The 26,841-nt window shown below is 43.2% G+C and overlaps 1 protein-coding gene across 5 annotated transcripts in view; it reads right to left on the bottom strand.

The window, feature by feature from the left end:
• LOC129816325 (RNA-binding motif, single-stranded-interacting protein 1-like) overlaps positions 1-26,841 on the bottom strand; it is a 74,247-nt gene that overhangs the window by 33,313 nt on the left and 14,093 nt on the right. For all 5 annotated transcript variants that reach the window (XM_055870660.1, XM_055870661.1, XM_055870657.1 and 2 more), the window contains exon 2: positions 12,182-12,360. In XM_055870660.1, coding sequence (XP_055726635.1) covers positions 12,182-12,360 — 179 coding nt within the window. The remainder of the gene's footprint in view (positions 1-12,181; positions 12,361-26,841) is intronic.

Genomic DNA, 26,841 nt, shown 5'->3' with positions numbered 1-26,841 from the left:
TTTACTATTTTCTACATTGTAGAATAATAGTGAAAACATCAAAACGATGAAATAACACATATGGAATCATGTAGGAACCAAAAAAGTGTTAGACAAATCAAAATATATTTTTTATTTGAGATTCTTCAAAGTAGCCACCCTTTCCCTTTGACAGCTTTTAGTAACTTATTTGCAGATAATCGCCAAAAAGCCTAGGCCTTCCAGTAGCTTATGCAAATTAGGGAGCCAAGTGGACAGCTCTCTCACCGATGCAATTCAGTAGATAACACTGACTGACAAGATGAGTGTAACTCACTTTAGCATCACTGTTTGGCAAGCCCCGACATCCTAGGAAAGGAAACGTAGGAAATCTTTTGGACATACATTGAGTGTACAAAACATTAAGAACACCTTCCTACTATTGTGTTACACCCCCTTTTGCCCTCAGAACAGCCTAAATTAGTCAAGGCATGGACTATACAAGGTGTGAGTGGCGTGTATTCATAGATGCCAAAGGAACCCAGGCTTCCCCAAAACATTTACCAACATTTCTTTTGTCTCTCTGTGTTTCAGAATGTTCCTTCAATTTGCAAAAGGCTGAATGTATCTCACCGGAGAAAGCATGCGAGCGAGTGAAACAACACCCCTCTGCTGTCTAGTCCAAAAGAGTATGACATTGTTGCCACCCGTAGCATTGAATGCAAGGGAAGCCAGCGAGCATTTGGCCTCCCTTGATTAAAAAATATATAAAATAATATCCAATCAGAGCTAAACTGAGTGAGCTCCACTAGGAATGATCCTGGCCCACCAAAAAAACGTGTCACGGGAAGGTTGTTTGGATTTTGCGTCACTCCTATCAATATCGCACCAAGAGCATACTGTACATCATTGACAGAAACAACTTGAGTTGCTGTATCTCGTTGTGTCGTTGTCCTCCGGTGGCTAGCTAGCTAGATAGCCCTTTCCTAAATTAGCCATGGATGGAGATAGGAATTTGGACTTGTACTGACCAATGATCATAACGGCGATTCTGATCCAACCATTCATTCATACATTGTTGTGCCCCTGGCCTGAGAGGATGGAAGTCCAATATGTGATAGACCGTTTGGCCAACATGAAAGAGAGGAGGATGGCATTGGCATTTCTCTACAAGATGGGTGAATCAACATGTTTTTCTACTTGCACGAACGAGTACACACACACACACACACACACACACACACACACACACACACACACACACACACACACACACACACACACACACACACACACACACACACACACACACACACACATACACACATACACACACACACACACACACACACACACACACACACACACACACAGAGAAATCAGAAACATGGACAGCCAAATCATATTTAGCTTATGTTGATTGGACTAAATAGTTTTTGGTATCTTTTTGTTGTCACTGTATTAGACTAAGCAGAGGTTATTTGATGATGTTGAAGTTGAAATGGTGCTGGAATAGTAGGCAGCTCCTGTTTTCTTTGTGACTTGCGGTAACTCTCCGTGGTTCTAAATCAATCGTTGTTCAGTGGTCTGAAAATGTGGGAAACATTTAACTTGCTTAACCGTGCTGTAGGCCATGTAACTGTCTGTTACATGCAATATGTTTTGTGAACTTCACCAGACAGATGTTGCGCTCTGGTTTTGTGATGAAACAAACGTGTGGTTGAATTTATTCTACCACTGTGTCTTCTTATTGTCTTGGCCTTAGGCCTGTATATCACTATGTCAAGGCATATGAACTAACAGGTTGTAGAGCAAACAACACAATTATCACAACACATAGGTTGTAATGCAGCTTCCTTTTCTGGCTTCCACAGTGATTTTACCAACGCACCGCTACTGCAAGGTGCCGAAAGCGTTCCACAGGGACGCTGGCCCTGTTGACACCAATGGTTCCCACAATTGTGTCAAGTTGGCTAGATGTCCTGTGGGTGGTGGACCATTCTTGATACACACAGGAAATAGTTGAGCGAGAAAAGTGAAAAATCCAGGAGCGTTGCACTTCTTGACACACGCAAACTGGTGCGCCTGGCACCTACTACCATACCCCGTTCAAAGGCACTTAAACATTTTGTCTTGCCCATTCACCCTCTGAATGGCACACATGCATACCTAATCCATGTCTCAATTGTCTCAAGACTTAAAAAACATTCTTTAACCTGTGTCCCCCCCTTCATCTACACTGACTGAAATGGATTTAACAAGTGACATCAATAAGGGAATCCTTTCACCTGGATTCACCTGGTCAGTCTGTCATTGAAAGAGCAGGTGTTCCTAATGTTTTGTACGCTCAGTGTATAGCCTAACCATGTTGCATGATTTATGAATGGCAAAGAGATGTATAGGAGATCAACTTTATTCAGTCAGTTCGACACCCTTTATAAGCTAGTCAAAACTTGCTGTTCAGTTGTCAATCAATGCGCAGTAAATAGCCTACTATGCGCCACAACTCCGCGTGGCTGGCTATGTGAAACACACAAAATAAAATAAATGAACGTGTCAGAAAACAATAATTAGGCTTAGTTGTGGATTTTGACTCATCGTTACCACATACAGTACATTACATGGGACGTGCAAATTCACAAGCATCATGCTCTATTCCTCCTCCGTGTAAATAAGTTTGACTGCAACCATAACATCTGTGTATAATGACGAGATGCTCGGGAGTCGTTGTCCCAAAGGCATTGGGCTTATTTTGGACAGATTTTGGTGAGAGTGAAACCTCTCGCTTCGCCTCTTCCTCTCAGTTATTGTCTTTGCTCGCTTTGTGACTGACAGGCGCCTGTCCTATTTTTAATTTTTTAATTTTCACCTTTATTTAACCAAGTAGGCTAGTTGAGAACAAGTTCTCATTTACAACTGCGACCTGGCCAAGATAAAGCAAAGCAGTTCGACACATACAACAACACAGAGTTACACATGGAATAAACTAACATACAGTCAATAATAAAGTAGAAAAAGTATATATACAGTGTGTGCAAATGAGGTAGGATAAGGGAGGTAAGGCAATAAATAGGCCATGGTGGCGAAGCAATTACAATATAACAATTGAACACTGGAATGGTAGATGTGCAGAAGATGAATGTGCAAGTAGAGATACTGGGGTGCAAAGGAGCAAAATAAATAAATAAAGACAGTATGTGGATGAGGTAGTTGGATGGGCTATTTACAGGCCTACGTACAGGTGCAGTGATCTGTGAGCTGCTCTGACAGCTGGTGCTTAAAGCTAGTGAGGGAGATATGAGTCTCCAGCTTCAGTGATTTTTGCAGTTCGTTACAGTCATTGGCAGCAGAGAACTGGAAGGAAAGGCGGCCAAAGGAAGAATTGGCTTTGGGGGTGACCAGTGAGATATACCTGCTGGAAAGCGTGCTACGGGTGGGCGCTGCTATTGTGACCAGTGAGCTGAGATAAGGCGGGGCGTTACCTAGCAGAGACTTGTAGATGACCTGGAGCCAGTGGGTTTGGCGACGATTATGAAGCGAGGGCCAGCCAACGAGGGCGTACAGGTCGCAGTGGTGGGTAGTATATGGGGCTTTGGTGATAAAACGGATGGCACTGTGATAGACTGCATCCAATTTGTTGAGTAGATGTTTGGAGGCTATTTTCTAAATGACATCGCCGAAGTCGAGGATCGGAAGGATGGTCAGTTTTCCGAGGGTATATTTGGCAGCATGAGTGAAGGAGGCTTTGTTTGCGAAATAGGAAGCCGATTCTAGATATAATTTTGGATTGGCGATGCTTAATGTGAGTCTGGAAAGAGAGTTTACAGTCTAGGTTTTTGTAGTTGTCCACATATTCTAAGTCAGAACCGTCCAGAGTAGTGATGCTGGACAGGCGTGCAGGTGCGGGCAGCGATCGGTTGAAGAGCATGCATTTAGTATTACTTGCATTTAAGAGCAGTTGGAGGCCACGGAAGGAGAGTTGTATGGCATTGAAGCTCGTCTGGAGGTTAGTTAACACAGTGTCCAAAGAAGGGCCAGAGGTATAGAGAATGGTGTCGTCTGCGTAGAGGTGGACCAGAGAATCACCAAGTAGCAAGAGCGACATCATTGATGTATACAGAGAAGAGAGTCGGCCCGAGAATTGAACCCTGTGGCACCCCCATAGAGACTGCCAGAGGTCTGGACAACAGGCCCTCCGATTTGACACACTGAACTCTATCAGAGAAGTAGTTGGTGAATCAGGTGAGGCAATCATTTGAGAAACCAAGGCTGTTGAGTCTGCCGATTAAGAATGTGGTGATTGACTGAGTCGAAAGCCTTGGCCAGGTCGATGAATACGGCTGCACAGTAATGTCTCTTATCGATGGCGGTTATGATATCATTTAGGACCTTGAGCGTGGCTGAGGTGCACCCATGACCAGCTCTGAAACCAGATTGCATAGCGGAGAAGGTACGGTGGGATTCGAAATGGTCGGTAATCTGTTTGTTAACGTGGCTTTCGAAGACCTTAGAAAGGCAGGGTAGGATAGATATAGGTCTGTAGCAGTTTGGGTCTAGAGTGTCTCCCCTTTGAAGAGGGGGATGACCGTGGCAGCTGTGTTTCCCTAGCTTCAGTGCAGTGGGCAGCTGGGAGGAGGTGCTATCAATAGATCGCTAAAAGATGCATATCGTTCATTCTCGCGGGATAGGGCTCGATGGTCTAACTAATTGAAACTTATAAATGAAATTTAACCTGCTGAAAATCAGTTTGTAACTGGCTGATTAGCCAACCGCCGGTGCTAATGGAAAACACTGATGTAGTGCCTTCGCCATAATGATCGCTGATCAGCAGTGGCTTAATAATAAGCAAATAAGTCCATCATTTTTTTATCCAATTGCAGAGCCTGACTGAGCAATTAACCAAAATAGCGGTTATTTTTAAGTTTTTAAACAACTAATTGACAGAATGTTAGTTCAATTATTTGAATTGCATTTTTTTTCTTTTTTCTGTGAGCTCAATGCGCACATTGCACAGTTTTTCTATAGATTAATCAGATCAAGCCTGAACTGTGCAATATAGTAGGGAGTTGTAGTTTCCAACAGGCCAATATTCTACATAGATTAACACAGAAAACGTGATAATTAACTACAATGACCATAATCCATTGCGTGCCTACTCTCCAGTCTGTGTGTTTCTTTTTTACACATGCTACATGAGGTTAGTTAGGGACAGACACAGAGAGAGAAAAGAGAGACGAATACGAGATCGAGAGGGATAGAGAGCAGTTGCTTTGCAAGGTATCTCTACCTGAAAATACACAGTGATGGAAAAAGTATTAAAATGACTCAAGTAAAAGTGAATGTCACCTAGTAAAATACTACTTGAGTAAAAGTCTAAAAGTATTTGGTTTAAAATATACTTAAATATCAAAAGTAAATGGAATAGCTCAAATGTACTTAGTAAAGTAGTATAGTATATTAGTATAGTAAAGTAGAGATAGCCCAACAAAACTACTTAAGTAGTACTTTAAAGTATTTTTACCTAAGTACTTTACACCACTGAAAATACAGGATCTAGGTAATTGATAGTTGGTATTCAGCAGTCATAAAAGTATGCCTTATTTACTTTGAAGAACTACTAAAATAGTGATTTTGTCTGTCAGCTCTATAGAGATGAGATGATGACTTGGAAGGAAATAATAAAGTCATCAAATAAAACCAATGTAATATATACAACAACTGAAATATTTTATTAAAGTAATATGAATAAATGATGGTTAATAAGTAATAATCAGTAATGGGCAGTCACCACCATCATGGGACTTTTATTAATTGTTTTATTCCGTGTTAGAGTATTCAACCCACATTATGCATAGTGCACTTCATGTACATTTTTTTATATTGAAATAAAAAAACGTGATAATTTTTTTAATAATCTAACCGAAACCGAACTGACCTCAAGAAGCTTTAATCGCTCAGCACTAGTGCTTTGTTAGTCTCTGCGGGCCGGCGTGACCTTACCCTGCGTTCTACTGGGTAAAGAGCCCTGAGGATGAAGGGTTTCCACTAATTGACTCCAAATTAATCAATCACAGGAATCACCACAGCGTCAACGGCAAGCCCCCTCCCCCCTAGAGCAGCTCACGATGAAGGGACACAAAAATCGAAAGCTTGAAAGAAAGAGGTTAAAAAAAAAAGCTTCCTGATCTGGCCCACTGTGGGGTGACTGAGAGGACACAGTTTAACTCTCCACAAAAAACCAATGGATTAGCATCGAAAGCATATGAAACCAGCACAGTCGTTAAGGGTAAGACAACTGCTGAAGCTGCGTGTATGTGTACGCGTGCTCGCGTGTGTGTGTGTGTGTGTGTGTGTGTGTGTGTGTGTGTGTGTGTGTGTGTGTGTGTGTGTGTGTGTGTGTGTGTGTGTGTGTGTGTGTGTGTGTGTGTGTGTGTGTGTGTGTGTGTGTGTGTGTGTGTGTGTGTGTGTGTGCGGGCAGTGAGCTCAGAAAGTATTCACACCGCTTGATTTCCCCCCACATTTTGTTGTGTTACAGCCTGAATTTAAAATGGATTCAATTTAGATTTTTTTTTGTCACTGGCCTACACACAATAAGCCATAATGTCAAAGTGGAATGATGTTTTTTCAAAATGTTTACAAATGAAAAGATGTTATGGCAAGCCTAAGTAAGTTCAGGGGTGATCTGTAAGGTCCCTCAGTCGAGCAGTACATTTCAACCACAAAGACCAGGGAGGTTTTGCAATTCCTGAGTGGACTAGTTACAATTTTGACTTAAATCTACTTGAAAATACTGTATATAGCAAGACCTGAAAATGGTTGTCTAGCAATGATCAATAACCAATTTGACAGAGCTTAAAGAATTTTGAAAAGAATAAATGGGCAAATGTTCCACAATCCAGATGTGGAAAGCTCTTAGATACGTACCCTGAAAGACTCACCACTTTAATCGCTTCCAAAGGTGCTTCTACAAAGTATTGACTCAGAGGTGTGAATACTTATGTAAATTAGATATTTCTGTAATTCATTTTCAATAAAACTGCAAAAATGTCTGAAAACATGTTTTCACTGTCATTATGGTGTATTGTAGAGGTCGATCAATTATGATTTTTCAACGCCTATAACCATACCGATTATTGGAGGACCAAAAAAAGCTGATACCGATTAATCGGACGATTTTTATATATATATTTGTAATAATGACAATTACAACAATACTATCTATTTAGCCTCAAATAAATAATGAAACATGTTCAATTTGATTTAAATAATGAAAAAACAAAGTGTCGGAGAAGAAAGTAAAAGTGCAATATGTGCCATGTAAAAAAGCTAACGTTTAAGTTCCTTGCTCAGAACATGAGAACATATGAAAGCTGGTGGTTCCTTTTAACATGAGTCTTCAATATTCCCAGGTAACAAGTTTTAGGTTGTAGTTATTATAGGACTATTTCTCTCTATACCATTTGTATTTCATATACCTTTGACTATTGGATGTTCTAATAGGTACTTTAGTATTGCCAGCCTAATCTCAGGAGTTGATAGGCTTGAAGTCATAAACAGCGCAATGCTTGAAGCACAGCAAAGAGCTGCTGGCAAATGCAGGAACGTGTTGTTTGAATGAATGCTTAAGAGCCTGCTGCTGCCTACCACCGCTCAGTCCAGACTGCTCTATCAAATTATAGACTTAATTATAATATAATAAAACACACAGAAATACGAGCCTTAGGTCATTAATATGGTCAAATCCGGAAACTATCATTTCGAAAACAAAAAGTTTATTCTTTCAGTGAAATACGGAACCGTTCCATATTTTATCTAACGGGTGGCATCCCTAAGTCTAAATAATGCTGTTACATTGCACAACCTTCAATGTTATGTCATAATTATGTACAATTCTGGCAAATTAATAACGGTCTTTGTTAGGAAGAAATGGTCTTCACACAGTTCGCAACGAGCCAGGCGGCCCAAACTGCTGCATATACCCTGACTCTGCTTGCCCAGAACGCAAGAGAAGTGACACAATTTCCCTAGTTAAAATGAAATTCATATTAGCGGGCAATATTAACTAAATATGCAGGTTTAAAAATATATACTTGTGTATTGATTTTAAGAAAGGCATTGATGTTTATGGTTAGGTACACATTGGTGCAACGACAGTGCTTTTTTTGCGAATGCGCTTGTTAAATCACCCGTTTGGCGAAGTAGGCTGTGATTCAATGAGAAATTAACAGGCACCACATCGATTATATGCAACAGAGGACACGCTAGATAAACTAGTAATATTATCAACCATGTGTAGTTAACTAGTGATTATGTTAAGATTGACTGTTTTTCATAAGATAAGTTTAATGCTAGCTAGCACCTTACCTTGGCTCCTTGCTGCACTTGCATAACAGGTAGTCAGCCTGCCACGCAGTCTCCTCGTGGAGTGCAATGTAATTGCCCGTAATCGGTGTCCAAAAATGACGATTACCGAATGTTATGAAAACTTGAAATCGGCCGTAATTAATCGGCCATTCCGATTAATCGGTCGACCTCTAGTTTATTGTGTATAGATGGGTGAGAAAAATAATATATTTAATCCATTTTAAATTCAGGCTATAACACAACAAAATGTGGAATAAGTCAAGAGGTATGAATACTTTCTGAAGGCACTGTAAAACACAGCGTCCAGGAAAATGTGTTTTTTAACCTTAGCCATTAGACTCCCCCCTGTTCCATTAGCTTTCACTAACCATCTATCACAGTGCTGCTTGGTGCTGTCAGACAGAGAGCTGCTTGAATCAGGTAGAACGTCGTCTCTGAGAGAGAGGCAGCAGCAGCAGCTAGGAGAACAATGCACTCCCCTTCCACCTGCCTTTCATCTCCTGCCTTTATCCCATTACATTGGTTAAAAGGTCTCCGGTTACTATTCGCTGCATGCTTATTGATTTCTGGAGACACCGCTAAGGGATACTCTTCTGTCTGCTCTGAAAATGGCAGGATTGAGTTATGGCCTGAAAGAACAGCCTGAAGGAACAGCCTCGTCTTGCTACCAACAAGAACTGATTATACCCTGTCCTTCTTGAGTCCTTAACCGTTGCCTCAACATTTTAAACAGAAGTTTAATTGGGATTGTCTTTCGGGATATTTTGGGGTTGTGTGGTGGATCAGCTCAGGTCAGACACAAAACTATGAGAGAAAGATGGGAATCATTAGAAAAACACAGGGACCTATTCCAACCTCTTTAGATTGTCCAACAACTATCTGGCTTGCATTACCTCTGACCTACTGACTGAGTAGCCTGGTGGTCCAGTCTGTGCGTTAGCCAACTTCTGTTTGTGTCCATTCATGGTAACGCCAAACAGACTGGCCCCTGCAATCTCAACATTAACATGCGTTCCCATTTCAAGCGGGGATGCTGATTGGCTGTTGAACACAACGCTCTTTGTGTAACTTTCTTAAGAATTGATTTTGGGAGAGCGTGGCGGAACTGTTGCCAGTATTTAGGCTGCTATTCAATGAAAAGCAACGTTGATATAGTGTTGATTAGAGTGAGTTGATATGCTGAGAACATTTCAGTCAGGGGGAGGATTAAGCTGAACACAACACAAGGTAAAAGAGCACGAACCCTTGACTCTGAATCTCTACGCTGAGCTCTAATCCCAAATCTTAAATGGCAACAGCCAGCGGCTGCTCTCTGGCAAACCATCAACAGTGCAAGAGATGGTCAGGATATGGCTATCTTATGTACATGATGTTATCAGTATGAATCTAACTGCCTTTCACTGTGCACACAATAAAGACCTGCATCGGGTCGAATACCCACGATTCCCTGTGGATGACACGAAAAAAACACACAGCTGGCGGGTGGAATGAAAACATTATTTCATTATTTCGAGGGTTGGCTCACGGTTCGGAACAATTATATTGCGGATCGGAAACGTTTTAAACCAAGATAAAACATAAAACAGACATAGTAGGCTAGACTATAGGCCTAGGATTCCAGCCAGCCATGCACGCAGTGGAACAGTGAACTGTTGTGTGTTGCTGAAACATTCCTAATTTGTTTAAGTGCAGAGCTAATATTCCCTCCCCCACGCGTGACTACATTGCCAAGTTTAATTTCCCTGGTTAGCCTAGTTTATGCAAAAATGGCTAACATAGCTTAACTGTGGAAATAAAAAGTAAGGTTATAGTGGTGGAATACACCATCGTGGAAACAGGTGCTGCGCGAGTGAAATCCCAGATTTGGAAGTATTTTGGAGTCATTGTGGACAAGGAGGTCAACATCCCGGTTGATGGATACAGAGCCTGCAGAAAGTGCAAGCGTGTATTTGTTTGAGGTAATTCAGTTAATTATCAGTTGATTATTATGTTAATTCAGGCTTTAGTTCATTTAGACTATACGCAGGCCATATAAAGTTGGTAAAAGTTTGAGCAGGCAATAGCCTACTAAATAAATGTATGCTATTTCTGAAGCATATAGCCTATTTGATTCTGGGAATTGTTTGTTTGAGTTTCAATTAAACTATTTGATTATCTAAACAATATTGAACGTAAAGGTCTTGTTTTGTTAAGTCGGTTATAGGCTTTCATTAGGTAAGGAGGCTAATTAGAAGGCTCTTCTTCAAAGCGATGTGAATTGTCAATGTGCCGCTTTGCATTGTGAAAATAAGAGGATATTAATTAATGTCATAGTTTCCCTTCATCCAAATGTAATAGATATGCAGACAAATTAATTCATGCAGAGAAGGGGTATAGCCTAATAGCCTAGTATAGCCTAATAGCCTAGTATAGCCTAATAGCCTAGTATAGCCTAATAGCCTACTCTGGAGTCATAAAAACAGTTCAATAAATTGATGTTATTTGTCGGGTCACGGATTGGCTCCCAGAACAACTATGTGGTGGGTCGGGCTGCAGAGAAAAATCTGTCTTGACGTTGGGTATCGGGTGGGGCTTGGAATTGATGTGGCCGGCACGGGGTGGATGGCCGGCACGGGGTGGATGGCCGGCACGGGGTGGATGGCCGGCACGGGGTGGATGGCCGGCACGGGGTGGATGGCCGGCACGGGGTGGATGGCCGGCACGGGGTGGATGGCCGGCACGGGGTGGATGGCCGGCACGGGGTGGATGGCCGGCACGGGGTGGATGGCCGGCACGGGGTGGATGCGGCTCCAAAAAAGCGACCCGTGCAGGACTCTAACATACAATACCCGTTTGCTTTCTTCATTCAATGAATTCCCTCTTCTTCCCCATTTAGTCGTTTTTTTTTTTTTAAATGAAAAGTTAACAAAGAGATGGTGTTGTAGGTATCTAAATCGCAGCTGTCGCTCTGTATCTCTCTTTCTGAACACGGGATAGAGGATCTATGCCAGCCGTTCAGGAGATCGAGGGGTTGAATGTGCCGCAAAGTCAACATCGTATTGTGGAGGAGGGGGGAGGGGAAAGAGGGGGGTCTGGGAAAAGAAAATTAGATTTCAAAGTCACCTCGGTGGTCTTTTTCCACAGACGTGAGGTACACAATAACAATGTGGCTGTGGACGAGAGCGGGCCAAGATTGCCCCTTTATCCCCTGCATTAACTATATGAACTACCCACTGTATCGCTTCAGATACTATCAGCTGCTAAAGCTCTCTGGGTTTGCCCTTGTAGTCTTCCAATATCATTTTTCATTTTAAATTCAGATGTAATGCCCCTGTCAGTTCTCCCCCTGCAGTGTTGGCCATCATCTTCTCAAATATCTCTGTCCCTTCCCCCTAACTCACAGCTCTCCCTCTCTCCATCTCTCTCTGTGGTCAAGTGATGTGACCTGTCCCAGTTAGTCATGGTTCTACTTAAAACGTGGCAGTGAAAATAAGCTTTATTACCAGTGCGTCATCTAACCTTTTTGGTATCTACTGAATGCACAGCGAGATGGTCCACTGGTAACTGAGGTCATATTCGTCATCTAGTAATGTGACGTCACCAAACATATCCCGAAATGGATGCATTTACAGGAGATTCTCAATATACGTTTCTGAGTATAAATTAGATCAAAATAAATGATGCTTGCAGAGATCCGACAAACAATAACATATTATGAAGACTTCGGAATTACATTGAACAGGCTGTTATTATTACTCTCTCAAGTCAAATAAGTAACTGTTGCTTTGAACTCTACCACAGTCACGGTGGTGGTGACCACTGCCGACAAGTCAAAAACCGATCAATAGTTATAATCATAAGAGGAAGGAAGTGTACTCACGGCTGGCAGAGCTTGACCAGATCATGGTCGGTCGTGGCTGGGGGAAGGCCTCGGATGTACAGGTTGGTTTTACTGAGCTGCTCCCACCCTGCAGTGCTGGAGCTACTGCTGTTGTTGGTGCTGCTGTTGGTGCTGGGGATTGGCGGAGCCATGGGGTGTGAGGAAAAGGCTGCAGCTGGCTGCCGAAGGAAAACACACAGAATGGTGTCAGTCCAAGACAAAACGACATGTCGGTGCGAAGTGCAAACATACTGGTGTTCCCTGCTAAACAAAAGGGAGAAAGAGAGAGAGACAGACACAGAGAAATAGACTACTCGGAATGAAACAGACTACATTGCCTTGCCACGTGGATGCGCGGTCACGTGGACATTTAATTGCGCAAATAAATACGTGTTCAATGTTGATTGACGTCGAGCAGAGCTAGTGCATGTCAGGGAGTAATCATGAAACAATACACGTTTGCATTTCATTAGTGGGTTAAGAAAACGTGCTTGGATTTTATTCCAACCCTTAACTCAGCTTTGTCTACGAATCTTGTCTCCTCCATGAGTTACACAGAGAGATTCTTGATCTGACTCCCGCTGTAACCATAACAGTATTTTAGTGCGCTGGACCAGAAAACCATCGGTCTTCACTACAAGCATATCGTTGTGGCCCAGCTAAATCTTCCATATTGGTGCATGCTACAAATTAACTGTCCTGCTACTTCATAATTTAGCACTATCGAATGGGTGCCCTGTGTGAAGATTAATATTGAACAGAGCAGTGATACATATCTGCTGAGCAATCGCCATCAGAAGTCAGGAAGTCAGCACAAACTGGGTAGCGAGGGGCGTGCAGATCTGCTCTGATACTGACGTGACAGTGGAAGGTTGTGCGTGAATTCAAGAGCCCTTCCCACCAATCCCCTGGTGACTGACTGACTTCCCAATTAGACATGTCAACGACTACATTTCCAGCATAGCCTTCTTTACCATCCCACTGCCACCCCTACACTTACACACAGGCTTAATTGCATTAGGTTCCAGTTAGAGGCATGGTGGAGAATGTAACTCAACCTCAACACCAGTTCTTTTGAACATTGAGGATCAGCGTGTTTGGAACAATGATATGCCGCCTGATTTCTGCAACTTGCAGAATACAAAAAAATATACCCTTTGCACCTTCTTCCACTGCAAACCAACCATTCCAGTTTTTTTTATTTTTTTTATTTTTTACTTGCTATATTGTATTTACTTCGCCACCATGGCCTTTTTATATTTTTATTTATTAATATATTTTATTTGCCTTCACCTCCCTTATCTCACCTCACTTGCTCACATTGTATATAGACTTATTTTTCACTGTATTATTGACTGTATGTTTGTTCTACTCCATGTGTAACTATGTGTTGTTGTATGTGTCGAACTGCTTTGCTTTATCTTGGCCAGGTCGCAATTGTAAATGAGAACGTGTTCTCAATTTGCCTACCTGGTTAAATAAAGGTGAAGAAAAAAAATCGATTGGAAAGAGATGAGTTCTGTAATGTGCACGGAAAATGTGTCGACCAGTTCTTCCAGCATTGAATTTCAGATATATTTGGTCTCATTCAGGCGCTTCATTCCAGCTAAACCGAGGGTATGGGTAATGTCATTTACTGCATTTCTACACAATTAAAAAAACTCTAAAATGCAGTTTGGAGAACGGCCTTGACTACAGCCATTATCACCATGTTGCTGTAGCATCATTCACATCAGTCAACAGGGGACTTAACATTCTACAAACACATGCCATACAATAATTAGCTGCCATGTCAAGTCAAACAGCAGTTACCTAGCCAAACCCATCCACTACAGCCATCTTTACCTCTGCAATCTGTTGAGAAAAAGTCTTGCTGTTCCCTGCAGCTGTGTCAATGCACTCTCCACAGAAAGGAAGAGGCAAAGCGAGAGGTTTAACTAGACAAAATCTGTCGAAAATAAGCCCAATGTGTTTCTATGGGCTTATTTTGGACCTAAACTTGTCGCCTGTCTTCCCGCCTTTGGGACAACGACTCCCATTGTTAGGGCGGAGACATGATCATCTCGTCATTATTATACAGGCTCCCGAGTAGTGCAGTGGTCTAAGGCACTGCATCTCTGTGCAAGAGGTGTCACTACAGTCCCTGGTTTGAATCCAGACTGAATCACATCCGGCAGTGATTGGGAGTCCCATAGGGTGGCGAACAATTGGCCCAGCGTCGTCTGGGTTTGGTGGTCATTGTAAATAAGAATTTGTTCTTAACGGACTTGCCTAGTTAAACAAAAATACAGATCTCTCCTCTTCATAAAGCTAGGCAGCCATACAAACAGCTTTCCTAGGTGTCCGCAAGGTCCTAAAGTCAGCTGTCTACTACCGCTAAACTTCATTTGCCATTTAATCAGGATTGGAATGATTTTAGTAGTCTATTTTAAATTGGTGGTGTGGAGCTAGGGTATGGTGACTGCCCTACCCAATTGACGCCCCTGATCTCATTCAATCAACATCTGTGAATCATATGGGCCGTGTCAAGAGTACCTCCACATCTCAGAGGAGAGCCCTTGTGTGATTGAGCAATAAGCCAATATAGCATGCTTCATGTTTGTAGGGCCACAGATGTTTGGATCTGAAAAGCTCGCCCTCTTTCTAAGACTGTTCTGTGAGTCTGACACGGTTTATCACCCCTCCCCCTCCGAGGAATCACAAGAGAGGAAGCTGATGGAATCCCAAGCAATACGTGGTGACAGAATTGAGCAATCGTCAACCTGGACTCGTCCCAAGCAAGAGATCTTCTTCTTCTCCGGTCCACATGCCTTTACTACGGAAACCAACTTGACCTGCTGTTGGATTCATTCATTATTTTCCTTCCTGTCACATACAGCTCTTTGCCAGGGAATTTTTATGTATGCTGTGAACGTAACTCCTCAAATGAAATGACCTTTTCACAAAGGCTTCTGCAATGACTCTACAGTTATCTCTGAGGACCGTCCTCAAGAAATGTACTCTAACGGGACTGTTGGCGTTTGAAGGATCCCTTGAGATTTCCCCTGTATTTTCCCTCTAAATGGTGGGAGGACAGATTAAGACATTAATCACCATGCAGTGCATGCTTGAGGTCATACTATGTTGGCTAGGGGTTTTGAGGAAAGATACAATCTATCTTAATAAACCATTCTCATGTTATCTAACATCAAATCTGACAGACGGGCTAGACACTGTTTCCAACATCGAGACAAAGAATGCAACTAACATAAATGCAACTTTCTTATCCCAATCTGCCCAAATAACCCTGGCCTTTGTCACTGTAAAAAAATATTTAAAAAACATAATATAAACGCAATATGTAAAGTGTTGGTCCCATGTTTCATGATCCCAGAAATGTTCCATACGCACAAAAAGCGTATTTCTCTAAAATGTTGTGCACAAATTTGTTTACATCCCTGTTTGTGAGCGTTTCTCCTTTGCCAAGAGAATCCATCCACCTGACAGGTGTGACATATCAAGAAGCTGATTAAACAGCATGATCATTACACAGGTGCACCTTGTGCTGGGGACAATAAAAGGCCACTCTAAAATGTGCGTTTTTGTCACACAACACAATGCCACAGATGTCTCAAGTTTTGAGTGAGCATGCAATTGGCATGCTAAATGCAGGATTTTTTTTTTCTTTTTTCTTTTTTCTTTTTTCTCACCTTTATTTAACCAGCTAGGCTAGTTGAGAACAAGTTCTCATTTGCAACTGCGACCTGGCCAAGATAAAGCATAGCAGTGTGAACAGACAACAACACAGAGTTATGGAGTAAACAATAAACAAGTCAATAACATGGTAGGAAAAAGAGAATCTATATACAATGTGTGCAAAAGGCATGAGGTAGGCAATAAATCGAATAATTACAATTTAGCAGATTAACACTGGAGTGATAAATCATCAGATGATCATGTGCAAGAAGAGATACTGGTGTGCAAAAGAGCAGAAAAGTAAATAAATAAAAGCAGTATGGGGTGAGGTAGGTAAATTGGGTGGGTAGTTTACAGATGGACTATGTACAGCTGCAGCGATCGGTTAGCTGCTCGGATAGCAGATTTTAAAGTTGTTGAGGGAGATAAAAGTCTCCAACTTCAGAGATTTTTGCAATTCGTTCCAGTCGCAGGCAGCAGAGAACTGGAAGGAAAGGCGTCCAAATGAGGTTTTGGCTTTAGGGATGATCAGTGAGATACACCTGCTGGAGCGCGTGCTACGGGTGGGTGTAGCCATCGTGACCAGTGAACTGAGATAAGGCGGCACTTTACCTACCATAGCCTTGTAGATGACCTGGAGCCAGTGGGTCTGACGACGAACATGTAGCGAGGGCCAGCCGACTAGGGCATACAGGTCGCAGTGGTGGGTCGTATAAGGTGCTTTAGTAACAAAACGGATGGCACTGTGATAAACTGCATCCAGTTTGCTGAGTAGAGTATTGGAAGCTATTTTGTAGATGACATCGCCGAAGTCGAGGATCGGTAGGATAGTCAGTTTTACTAGGGTAAGTTTGGCGGCGTGAGTGAAGGAGGCTTTGTTCCGGAATAGAAAGCCGACTCTAGATTTGATTTTGGATTGGAGATGTTTGATATGAGTCTGGAAGGAGAGTTTGCAGTCTAGCCAGACACCTAGGTACTTATAGATGTCCACATATTCTAGGTCGGAACCGTCCAGGGTGGTGATGCTAGTCGGGCGTGCGGGTGCAGGCAGCGAACGGTTGAAAAGCATGCATTTGGTTTTACTAGCATTTAAGAGCAGTTGGAGGCCACGGAAGGAGTGGTGTATGGCATTGAAGCTCGTTTGGAGGTTAGATAGCACAGTGTCCAGGGAAGGGCCGGAAGTATACAGAATGGTGTCGTCTGCGTAGAGGTGGATCAGGGAATCGCCCGCAGCAAGAGCAACATCATTGATGTATACAGAGAAAAGAGTCGGCCCGAGAATTGAACCCTGTGGTACCCCCATAGAGACTGCCAGAGGACCGGACAACATGCCCTCCGATTTGACACACTGAACTCTGTCTGCAAAGTAGTTGGTGAACCAGGCAAGGCAGTCATTAGAAAAACCGAGGCTATTGAGTCTGCCGATAAGAATATGGTGATTGACAGAGTCGAAAGCCTTGGCCAGGTCGATGAAGACGGCTGCACAGTAATGTCTTTTATCGATGGCGGTTATGATATCGTTTAGTACCTTGAGCGTGGCTGAGGTGCACCCGTGACCGGCTCGGAAACCGGATTGCACAGCGGAGAAGGTACGGTGGGATTCGAGATGGTCAGTGATCTGTTTGTTGACTTGGCTTTCGAAGACCTTAGCTAGGCAGGGCAGGATGGATATAGGTCTGTAACAGTTTGGGTCCAGGGTGTCTCCCCCTTTGAAGAGGGGGATGACAGCGGCAGCTTTCCAATCCTTGGGGATCTCAGATGATACGAAGGAGAGGTTGAACAGGCTGGTAATAGGGGGTGCGACAATGGCGGCGGACAGTTTCAGAAATAGGGGGTCCAGATTGTCAAGCCCAGCTGATTTGTATGGGTCCAGGTTTTCCAGCTCTTTCAGAACATCTGCTATCTGGATATGGGTAAAGGAGAAGCTGGGGAGGCTTGGGCGAGTAGCAGCGGGGGGGGCGGGGCTGTTGGCCAAGGTTGGAGTCGCCAGGTGGAAGGCATGGCCAGCCATTGAGAAATGTTTGTTGAAGTTTTCGATTATCACGGACTTATCAGTGGTGACCGTGTTATCTAGCCTCAGTGCAGTGGGCAGCTGGGAGGAGGTGCTCTTGTTTTCCATGGACTTTACAGTATCCCAGAACTTTTTGGAGTTAGAGCTACAGGATGCAAATTTCTGCTTGAAAAAGCTGGCCTTTGCTTTCCTGACTGACTGCGTGTATTGGTTCCTGACTTCCCTGAACAGTTGCATATCACGGGGGCTCTTCGATGCTATTGCAGTTCGCCACAGGATGTTTTTGTGCTGGTCGAGGGCAGTCAGGTCTGGAGTGAACCAAGGGCTATATCTGTTCTTGGTTCTGCATTTTTTGAACGGAGCATGCTTGTCTAATATGGTGAGGAAGTAACTTTTAAAGAATGACCAGGCATCCTCAACTGACGGGATGAGGTCAATATCCTTCCAGGGTACCCGGGCCAGGTCGATTAGAAAGGCCTGCACGCAGAAGTGTTTCAGGGAGCGTTTGACAGTGATGAGGGGTGGTCGTTTGACCGTGGACCCGTGGCGGATACAGGCAATGAGGCAGTGATCGCTGAGATCTTGATTGAAGACAGCAGAGGTGTATTTGGAGGGCAAGTTGGTCAGGATAATGTCTATTAGGGTGCCCATGTTTACGGATTTAGGGTTGTACCTGGTGGGTTCCTTGATGATTTGTGTGAGATTGAGGGCATCAAGCTTAGATTGTAGGACTGCCGGGGTGTTAAGCATATCCCAGTTTAGGTCACCTAACAGAACAAACTCTGAAGCTAGGTGGGGAGCGATCAATTCACAGATGGTGTCCAGGGCACAGCTGGGAGCTGAGGGGGGTCGGTAGCAGGCGGCAACAGTGAGAGACTTATTTCTGGAGAGATTAATTTTTAAAATTAGAAGTTCGAACTGTTTGGGCATAGACTTGGAAAGTATGACAGAACTTTGCAGGCTATCTCTGCAGTAGATTGCAACTCCTCCCCCTTTGGCAGTTCTATCTTGACGGAAAGTGTTATAGTTGGGTATGGAAATCTCAGAGTTTTTGGTGGCCTTCCTAAGCCAGGATTCAGACACGGCAAGGACATCAGGGTTGGCAGAGTGTGCTAAAGCGGTGAGTAAGGCAAACTTAGGGAGGAGGCTTCTGATGTTGACATGCATGAGGCCAAGGCTTTTTCGATCACAGAAGTTAACAAATGAGGGTGACTGGGGACATGCAGTGCCTGGGTTTACCTCCACATCACCCGAGGAACAGAGGAGTAGTAGGATGAGGGTGCGGCTAAAGGCTATCAAAACTGGTCGCCTAGAGCGTTGGGGACAAGGAATAAAAGGAGCAGATTTATGGGCGTGGTAGAATAGATTCTGGGCATAATGTGCAGACCAGGGTATGGTGGGGCACGGGTACAGCGGAGGCAAGCCCAGGCACTGGGTGATGATGAGAGAGGTTGTATCTCTGGACATGCTGGTCTCAATGGGTGAGGTCACCGCATGTGTGGGGGGTGGGACAAAGGAGGTATCAGAGGTACGGAGAGTGGAACTACGGGGTCCATTGCAAACCAAAACAATGATAACTAGCCTGAACAACAGTATGCAAGGCATATTGATATTTGAGAGAGACATACAATAAGGCATAAAGTGATTGCAGGTCATGATTGGGAGAGCTAGCTAAAACAGCAGGTGAGATAACAGCAGCTAGTCAGCTAACACAGCAACAGAAGGTAAAAATGGCGACGACTGGGCAGAGAGGGTCGGATTAACTACACACAGATCCTGAGTTAAGGCACAGAGCCGACAGATAAAACACAAATAAACAGAATGGAGTACCGTGAATTAATGGACAGTCAAGCAGGCATCAGCTATGTAGCCAAGTGATCATAGTGTCCAGGGGGCAGCCGTAGATGGAGTAGTGAGGCCTCCACTAAGCTAGCCCGCGGCGTTTAAAGTTAGTAGCCCGAGGGGGTGGTCTGCTCAGACGGACGCCGGTTGAGGGCACAGCGTATGGGGTATTTGTCTGCAGACCAGACGTGGTCGTGTCGACAGAGAATCCAAGCCGGATGGCGGTGGCGAAAGAGAGGTTGTGAGTTGTAGAATTGTGTTTGCTAACTGGTGCTAGCTTCGTGATTCAGACAGCTAGTCATGGGTAGCAAGCTAGCAGAAGATGGAGGTCTGTTTTTAGCCACGCCGTGCAATTCCGTCGGTAGATTAGTGGGGTTCCGTGTGGTAGAGGGGACCAATCCAATTGTCAAAATAGTTATAGTGGCCTAAGAAGATTGTTCGATAGACCTGTTCAGATAGCAGCCGATATGCTCAAGACAGCTAACGATTAGCGGGCCGCAGTTAGTATATGGACGTTCAGGTTACGTCGCGATGGAGGGGCCGGTTGAAATACTCCCTCGGGCAGATAACGTCGGTATCCCAGTCGTGAAGGCCCGGTGGGGCTCCGCATCGGCAGTAAAACGGGTCCGGATAGGTGATTGTAGCCCAGGAGTGGCTGATGGAACTCTTCAGCTGGCTAGCTCCGGGATAATTGGTGTTTGCTCCGGAATTGATGTTAGCCGATAGTCACTCGGATAGCAGCTAGTTAGCTGCAAGATCCAGGTGTAAATGTCCAGAGCTTGAGGTAAAAATCCGGGGATATGGATTGAAAATAGGTCTGGTATGCTCTGGTCTGAGTCGCGTTGTACAAAACTGGCAATAGTTTTCCGAGCTAAAGGATAGCTGATGAGCGCTAGCTGTGGTTAGCTGAACTACTAACGGTAGCTTGTGAGCTGGCTAACTTCTGGTTAGCTTCTGTTGTAGATTTCGGATACGAGGTGAATAATACTTTTGAGGAAGAAAAAAAAAACAGATCCGCACCACATTTGGTGAGGTGGGTTGCAGGAGAGTGTTTTGAAGTTGAGTTTTTAAGAAGAAAATAATATATATATAAAAAGATATGCGAAGAAAAATATATAAAATATATATACACGGGACAAGACGAGGACAAAGGACATCTGACTGCTACGCCATCTTGGATTGTGATTGGAATGATTGTCCACCAGAGATGTTGCCAGATAATTTAATGTTAATTTCTCTACCATAAACTGCCTCCAACATCGTTTTAGAGAATTTGGCAGTACGTCATGTGTATTTTATTTTATTTATTTATTTCACCTTTATTTAACCAGGTAGGCAAGTTGAGAACACGTTCTCATTTACAATTGCGACCTGGCCAAGATAAAGCAAAGCAGTTCGACACATACAACAACACAGAGTTACACATGTAACTGTGTATGGTGTTGTGTGGGTGAGCGTTTTTCTGATGTCAATGTGAACATAGTGCCAGTGTAACCACGCCAAACCAGGACCTCCACATCCGTCTTCTTCACCTTCCGGGATTGTCTGAGACAAGCCATCCGGACAGCTGATGAAACTGAGGAGTATTTCTGTCTGTAATAAAGCCCTTTTGTGGGGAAAAACTAAATCTTATAAGCTGGACCTGGCTCCCCAGTGGGTGTACCTGGTTCCTAAGTGGGTGGGCCTATGCACTCCCAGGCCAACCACTGGCTGCATCCCTGCCCAGTCAGGTGAAATCCATAGATTACGGTCTAATTAATATATTTAAAATTACAGATTTTCTTTTATGAACTGTAACTCAGTAAAATCCTTGAAATTGTTGAAATTGTTGCATGTTGCGTTTATATTTTTGTTCAGTATATATGCATAAACTCAGCAAAAAAAGAAACGGCCCTTTTTCAGGACCCTGTCTTTCAAAGATCATTTGTAAAAATCCAATAACTTCACAGATCTTCATTGTAAAGGGTTTAAACAATGTTTTCCATGCTTGTTCAATGAACATGCACCTGTGGAACGGTTGCAGACACTAACAGCTTACAGAAGGTAGGCAAATAAGGTCACAGTTATGAAAACCTAGGACACTAAAGAGGCCTTTCTACTGACTCCGAAAAACACCAAAAGAAAGATGCCCAGGGTCCCTGCTCATCTGCGTGAACATGCCTTAGGCATGCTGCAAGGAGGAATGAGGACTGCAGATGTGGCCAGGGCAATAAATTGCAAAGTCCGTACTGTGAGACGCCTAAGACATAGCTACAGGGAGACAGGACGGACAGCTGATCGTCCTCGCAGTGGCAGACCACGTGTAACATCACCTGCACAGGATTGGTACATTTGAACATCACACCCGCGGGACAGGTACAGGATGGCAACAACAACTGCCCGAGTTACACCAGGAACGCACAATCCCGCCATCAGTGCTCAGACTGTCTGCAATAGGCTAAGAGGCAGGACTGGGGGCTTGTAGGCCCGTTGTAAGGCAGGTCCTCACCAGACATCACCGGCAACAACGTCACCTACTGGCACAAACCCACCGTCGCTGGACCAGACAGGACTGGCAAAAGGTGCTCTTCACTGACGAGTCATGGTTTTGTCTCACCAGGGGTGATGGCGGATTTGCGTTTATCGTCGAAGGAATGAGCGTTACACCGAGGCCTGTACTCTGGAGCGGGATCGATTTGGAGGTGGAGGGTCCATCATGGTCTGGGGCGGTATGTTACAGCATCATCGGACTAAGCTTGTTGTCATGTTGTCATTGCAGGCAATCTCAACGCTGTGCGTTACAGGGAAGACATCCTCCTCCCTCATGTGGTACTCTTCCTGCAGGCTCATCCTGACATGACCCTCCAGCATGACAATGCCACCAGCCATACTGCTCATTCTGTGCGTGATATCCTGCAAGACAGGAATGTCAGTGTTCTGCCATGGGAAGTGAAGAGCCCGGATCTCAATCCCACTGAGCATGTCTGGGACCTGTTGGATCGGAGGGTGAGAGCTAGGGCTATTCCCCCCAGAAATGTCTGGGAAGTTGCAGGTGCCTTGGTGGAAGAGTGGGGTAACATCTCAAAGCAAGAACTGGCAAATCTGGTGCAGTCCATGAGGAGGAGATGCACTGCAGTACTTAATGCAGCTGGTAGCAACACCAGATACTGACTGTTTACTTTTGATTTTGACCCCCTTTGTTCAGGGACACATTATTCAATTTCTGTTAGTCACATGTCTGTGGAACTTGTTCAGTTTATGTCTCAGTTGTTGAATCTTGTTAGTTTCATACAAATATTTACACATGTTAAGTTTGCTGAAAATAAACGCAGTTGACAGCGAGAGGACGTTTCTTTTTTTGTTGAGTTTATATGCATATTTGCAATTACTAGGGAAATATATAAGACGTACAATACCAGTCAAAAGTTTGGACACACCTACTCATTCAAGGGTTTTTCTTGATTTTTACTATTTTCTACATTGTAGAATAATAGTGAAGACATTAAACTATGAAATAACACATATGGAATCATGTAGTAACCAAAACAGTGTTAAAGAAATCAAAATATATTTAAGATTTGAGATTCTTCAAAGTAGCCACCCTTTGCCTTGATGACAGGTTTGCACACACTTGGCATTCTCTCAACAAGCTTCACCTGGAATGCTTTTCTAACAGTCTTGAAGGAGTTCCAACATATTCAGTTGTTGGCTGCTTTTCCTTTACTCTGCGGTCCAACTCAACCCAAACCATCTCAATTAGGTTGAGCTTGGGTGATTGTGGAGGCCAGGTCATCTGATGCAGCATTCCATCACTCTCCTTCTTGGTCAAATAGCTCTTACACATCCTGGAGGTGTGTTGAGTCATTGTTCTGTTGAAAAAGAAATGATAGTCCCACTAAGCACAAACCAGATGGGATGGCTTATTGCTGCAGAATGCTGTGGTAGCCATGCTGGTTAAGTGTGCCTTGAATTCTAAATAAATCACTGACAGTGTCACCAGCAATGGACCCCAACCCATCACACCTCCTCCTCAATGCTTCACGGTGGGAACCACACATGCAGAGATCATCGGTTCATCTACTCTGCATTTTCACAAAGACACTTGGTTGGAACAAAAAATATCAAATTTGGACTCATCAGACCAAAGGACAGATTTCCACAGGTCTAATGTCCATTGCTCGTGTTTCTTGGCCCAAGCAAGTCACTTCTTCTAATTGATTTCCTTTAGTAGTGGTTTCTTTGCAGCAATTGACCATGAAGGCCTGATTCACACAGTCTCTTCTGAACAGTTGATGTTGAGATGTGTCTGTTACTTGAACTCTGTGAAACAGTTATTTGGGCTGCAATTTCTGAGGCTGGTAACTCTAATGAACTTATCCTCCGCAGCAAAGGTAACTCTGGGTCTTCCATTCTTGTGGCGGTCCTCATGAGAGCCAGTTTCATCATAGCGCTTGATGGTTGCTGCGACTGCACAATTTTACGGATTGACTGACCTTCATGCCTTAAAGTAATGATGGACTGTTGTTTCTCTTTGCTAAATTGAACTGTTCTTGCCATAATATGGACTTGGGCTTTTACCAAATAGGGCTAACTTCTGCATACCACCCCTACATTGTCACAACACACCTATTTGGCTCAAACACATTAAGAAGGAAAGAAATACCACAAATTAACTTTTAACAAGGCACACCTGTTAATTGCAATGCATTCCAGGTGACTACCTCGTGAAGCTGGTTGAGAGAATGCCAAGAGTGTGCAAAGCTGTCATCAAGGCAAAGGGTGGCTACTTTGAAGAATCTCAAATATAAAATATATTTTGATTTGTTTAACACTTTTTTGGTCACTACATGATTCCATAGGTGTTATTTTATAGTTGTGATGTCTTCACTATTATTCTAGAAATTAGTAAAAAAATAAAGAAAAATCCTGGCATGACTAGGTGTGTCCAAACTTTTGACTGGTACTGTATAAGTTGGAAATATGGCTCTCTCATGGTGAAACCCAACACTCCAGTATTCCATGTTTATCCTGCACTCTCTGGATGTTTGGGTTTCAGGCATAAATCTCATGTTGGGATCTATAGGGAACAGCAATTTCCATTTGACATCACATTCTTCCGTTCACAGCATTTCACTACCCATGAACATCGCAAATTCTAACACTTAGAATATTGTTGCATCCATGTGATTAAGCATTCAGCAACACGTCTCATTTTGTGGACAACAATGTTACAATACTATAGGGAACAGCAATTTCCATTTGACATCACATTCTTCCGTTCACAGCATTTCACTACCCATGAACATCGCAAATTCTAACACTTAGAATATTGTTGCATCCATGTGATTAATCATTCAGCAACACGTCTCATTTTGTGGACAACAATGTTGCAATACTAAAGCATTAAAAAATGATTACATTGAAAGTCTGGACACGATGGTGACATTGACCAATCTCCTATTGAATTGATAACTCAATAGACAACCATAGCCTTAAAGACATGAGAAAAAGGAGATAAAAGGTCAATGCTGACATCTGTTCTCATAGTTGACACTAACATTAGAACCTGATTGAGAATCATTCTATGCATTTTTGAAACATGTCCCAAAAATACCATGTATTCAGGTAGCATGCAAGAGGAAGGATCACATGTAATCTCCAGGCTATCTGTCAAAGAGTGTCATGTTGAGACAGGTCACTTCGCTTTACAAAACAGTCAACTCTCATGTGTTTTCTGTAAACTGTGAAGGTCCTTCAATCACAGTCACCTTTTGAACCCATAACAGATGCATCTGCTAGAGAGGGCACGTGGTACTGAAAAGCCTTAGCATTGAGAGCATTGGGTATAGGTTGAGAGCCATGTTGATATTTCTCATAATAGTCAATGATGATGTTGTTGGATATTTGTGCTTTATGAACATTTCTAACACATAATTATCATTTTGTCTTCAAGGGTTTGTTTTTGTTTTAACTTTCTATACATGACTTTCATTCTGTTGTAATATTGAAGAGAGAGAGAACATTTAGTGTCTGTTATACTGTAGCTCATGAAATAATCATCTGATATCATCATCATCATCAGGCTCCCAACTAGGAAATGTGCCACCAGCTCAAGCTATTTGTGAACAAAGACAATCTTTGAGGAGAATGCCAGCAGTGCCCTTGGTTTTCAGTCCCAGCTAAATCCACACACCCAAGGAGAGAAACTCCCTTTTCCACAGGACTGAAAGCCAGTTTGTTTTCATACATCTGCCTGCCTATTGAGCACCAGGAGTCTGAGGGAGTGTGATGGGGAGAGCCCAGTGTCTTATCAGCATGCTCCAGACCAGCAGAGCCCATCATATCCGAGCTGGAAATACACTAGGCTTCCAGTAACACAGGCCTCACCCTCACAGAACTATCCAAGCCCTCAGCTAAAACTAGCCTCTTATTATGACAGCAGACTTGAATAATCCTGAATATGAATAAGTCTTCAACACCATCAACAGTTTCATGTCAAAAATGTTAATCCATATCTAAATTGGGAAAATTGGACGCATGATTGAATTACATTCCGCCGCTTTGCATACATTTTACATGTGAAACAGCAATCTACAAAGGCACATCATATTTTCAAAGCTCTCATTCAATTATCACAAGGTCATTCCAATACATTTCTCCATGGCCTCAATGTTATCTGGGTGGGTTATTACATTGTTATCGTTTGAAAAATATGGGATATAGGGTGGTTTATATAGAATCCTTACAGCCTGGCGGTTCAGAGTGTTGGGACAGTAACCAAAGGGTCGCTGGTTCAAATCCCGAGCCGACTAGGTGAAAAATCTGCCGATGTGCTCTTGAGCAAGGCACTTACCCTTAATTGCTCCTGTAAGTCGCTCCTAAATGGCTAAAATGTCAATATAAAGTGGCCGACTATCAACATTGGTAAGGCTCTTCTAGTGAACTAGTTCTACATTGGAACACACAGTAGTGAGGACAAGCTCTTGAATCTCCAAAGTTTAAAGGTAAAGGGGATTTCAGAAAGTCTCTTGAGAATGCCTTCACTTCTCTACCACAACATATCAAATTAAATGAATTTGATAACATAAACTATACATATAAACCATAAACGAAATTAATTGTTGATTAAAAACCAGGTCAAAGAAAAGGTTGA

Source organism: Salvelinus fontinalis, chromosome 19 (assembly GCF_029448725.1).
Source record: "Salvelinus fontinalis isolate EN_2023a chromosome 19, ASM2944872v1, whole genome shotgun sequence".
In the NCBI taxonomy this organism is placed as follows: domain Eukaryota; kingdom Metazoa; phylum Chordata; class Actinopteri; order Salmoniformes; family Salmonidae; genus Salvelinus; species Salvelinus fontinalis.
The sequence above is the reverse complement of the archived record's forward strand: the minus strand, read 5'-3'. Positions and strand labels throughout refer to the sequence as shown.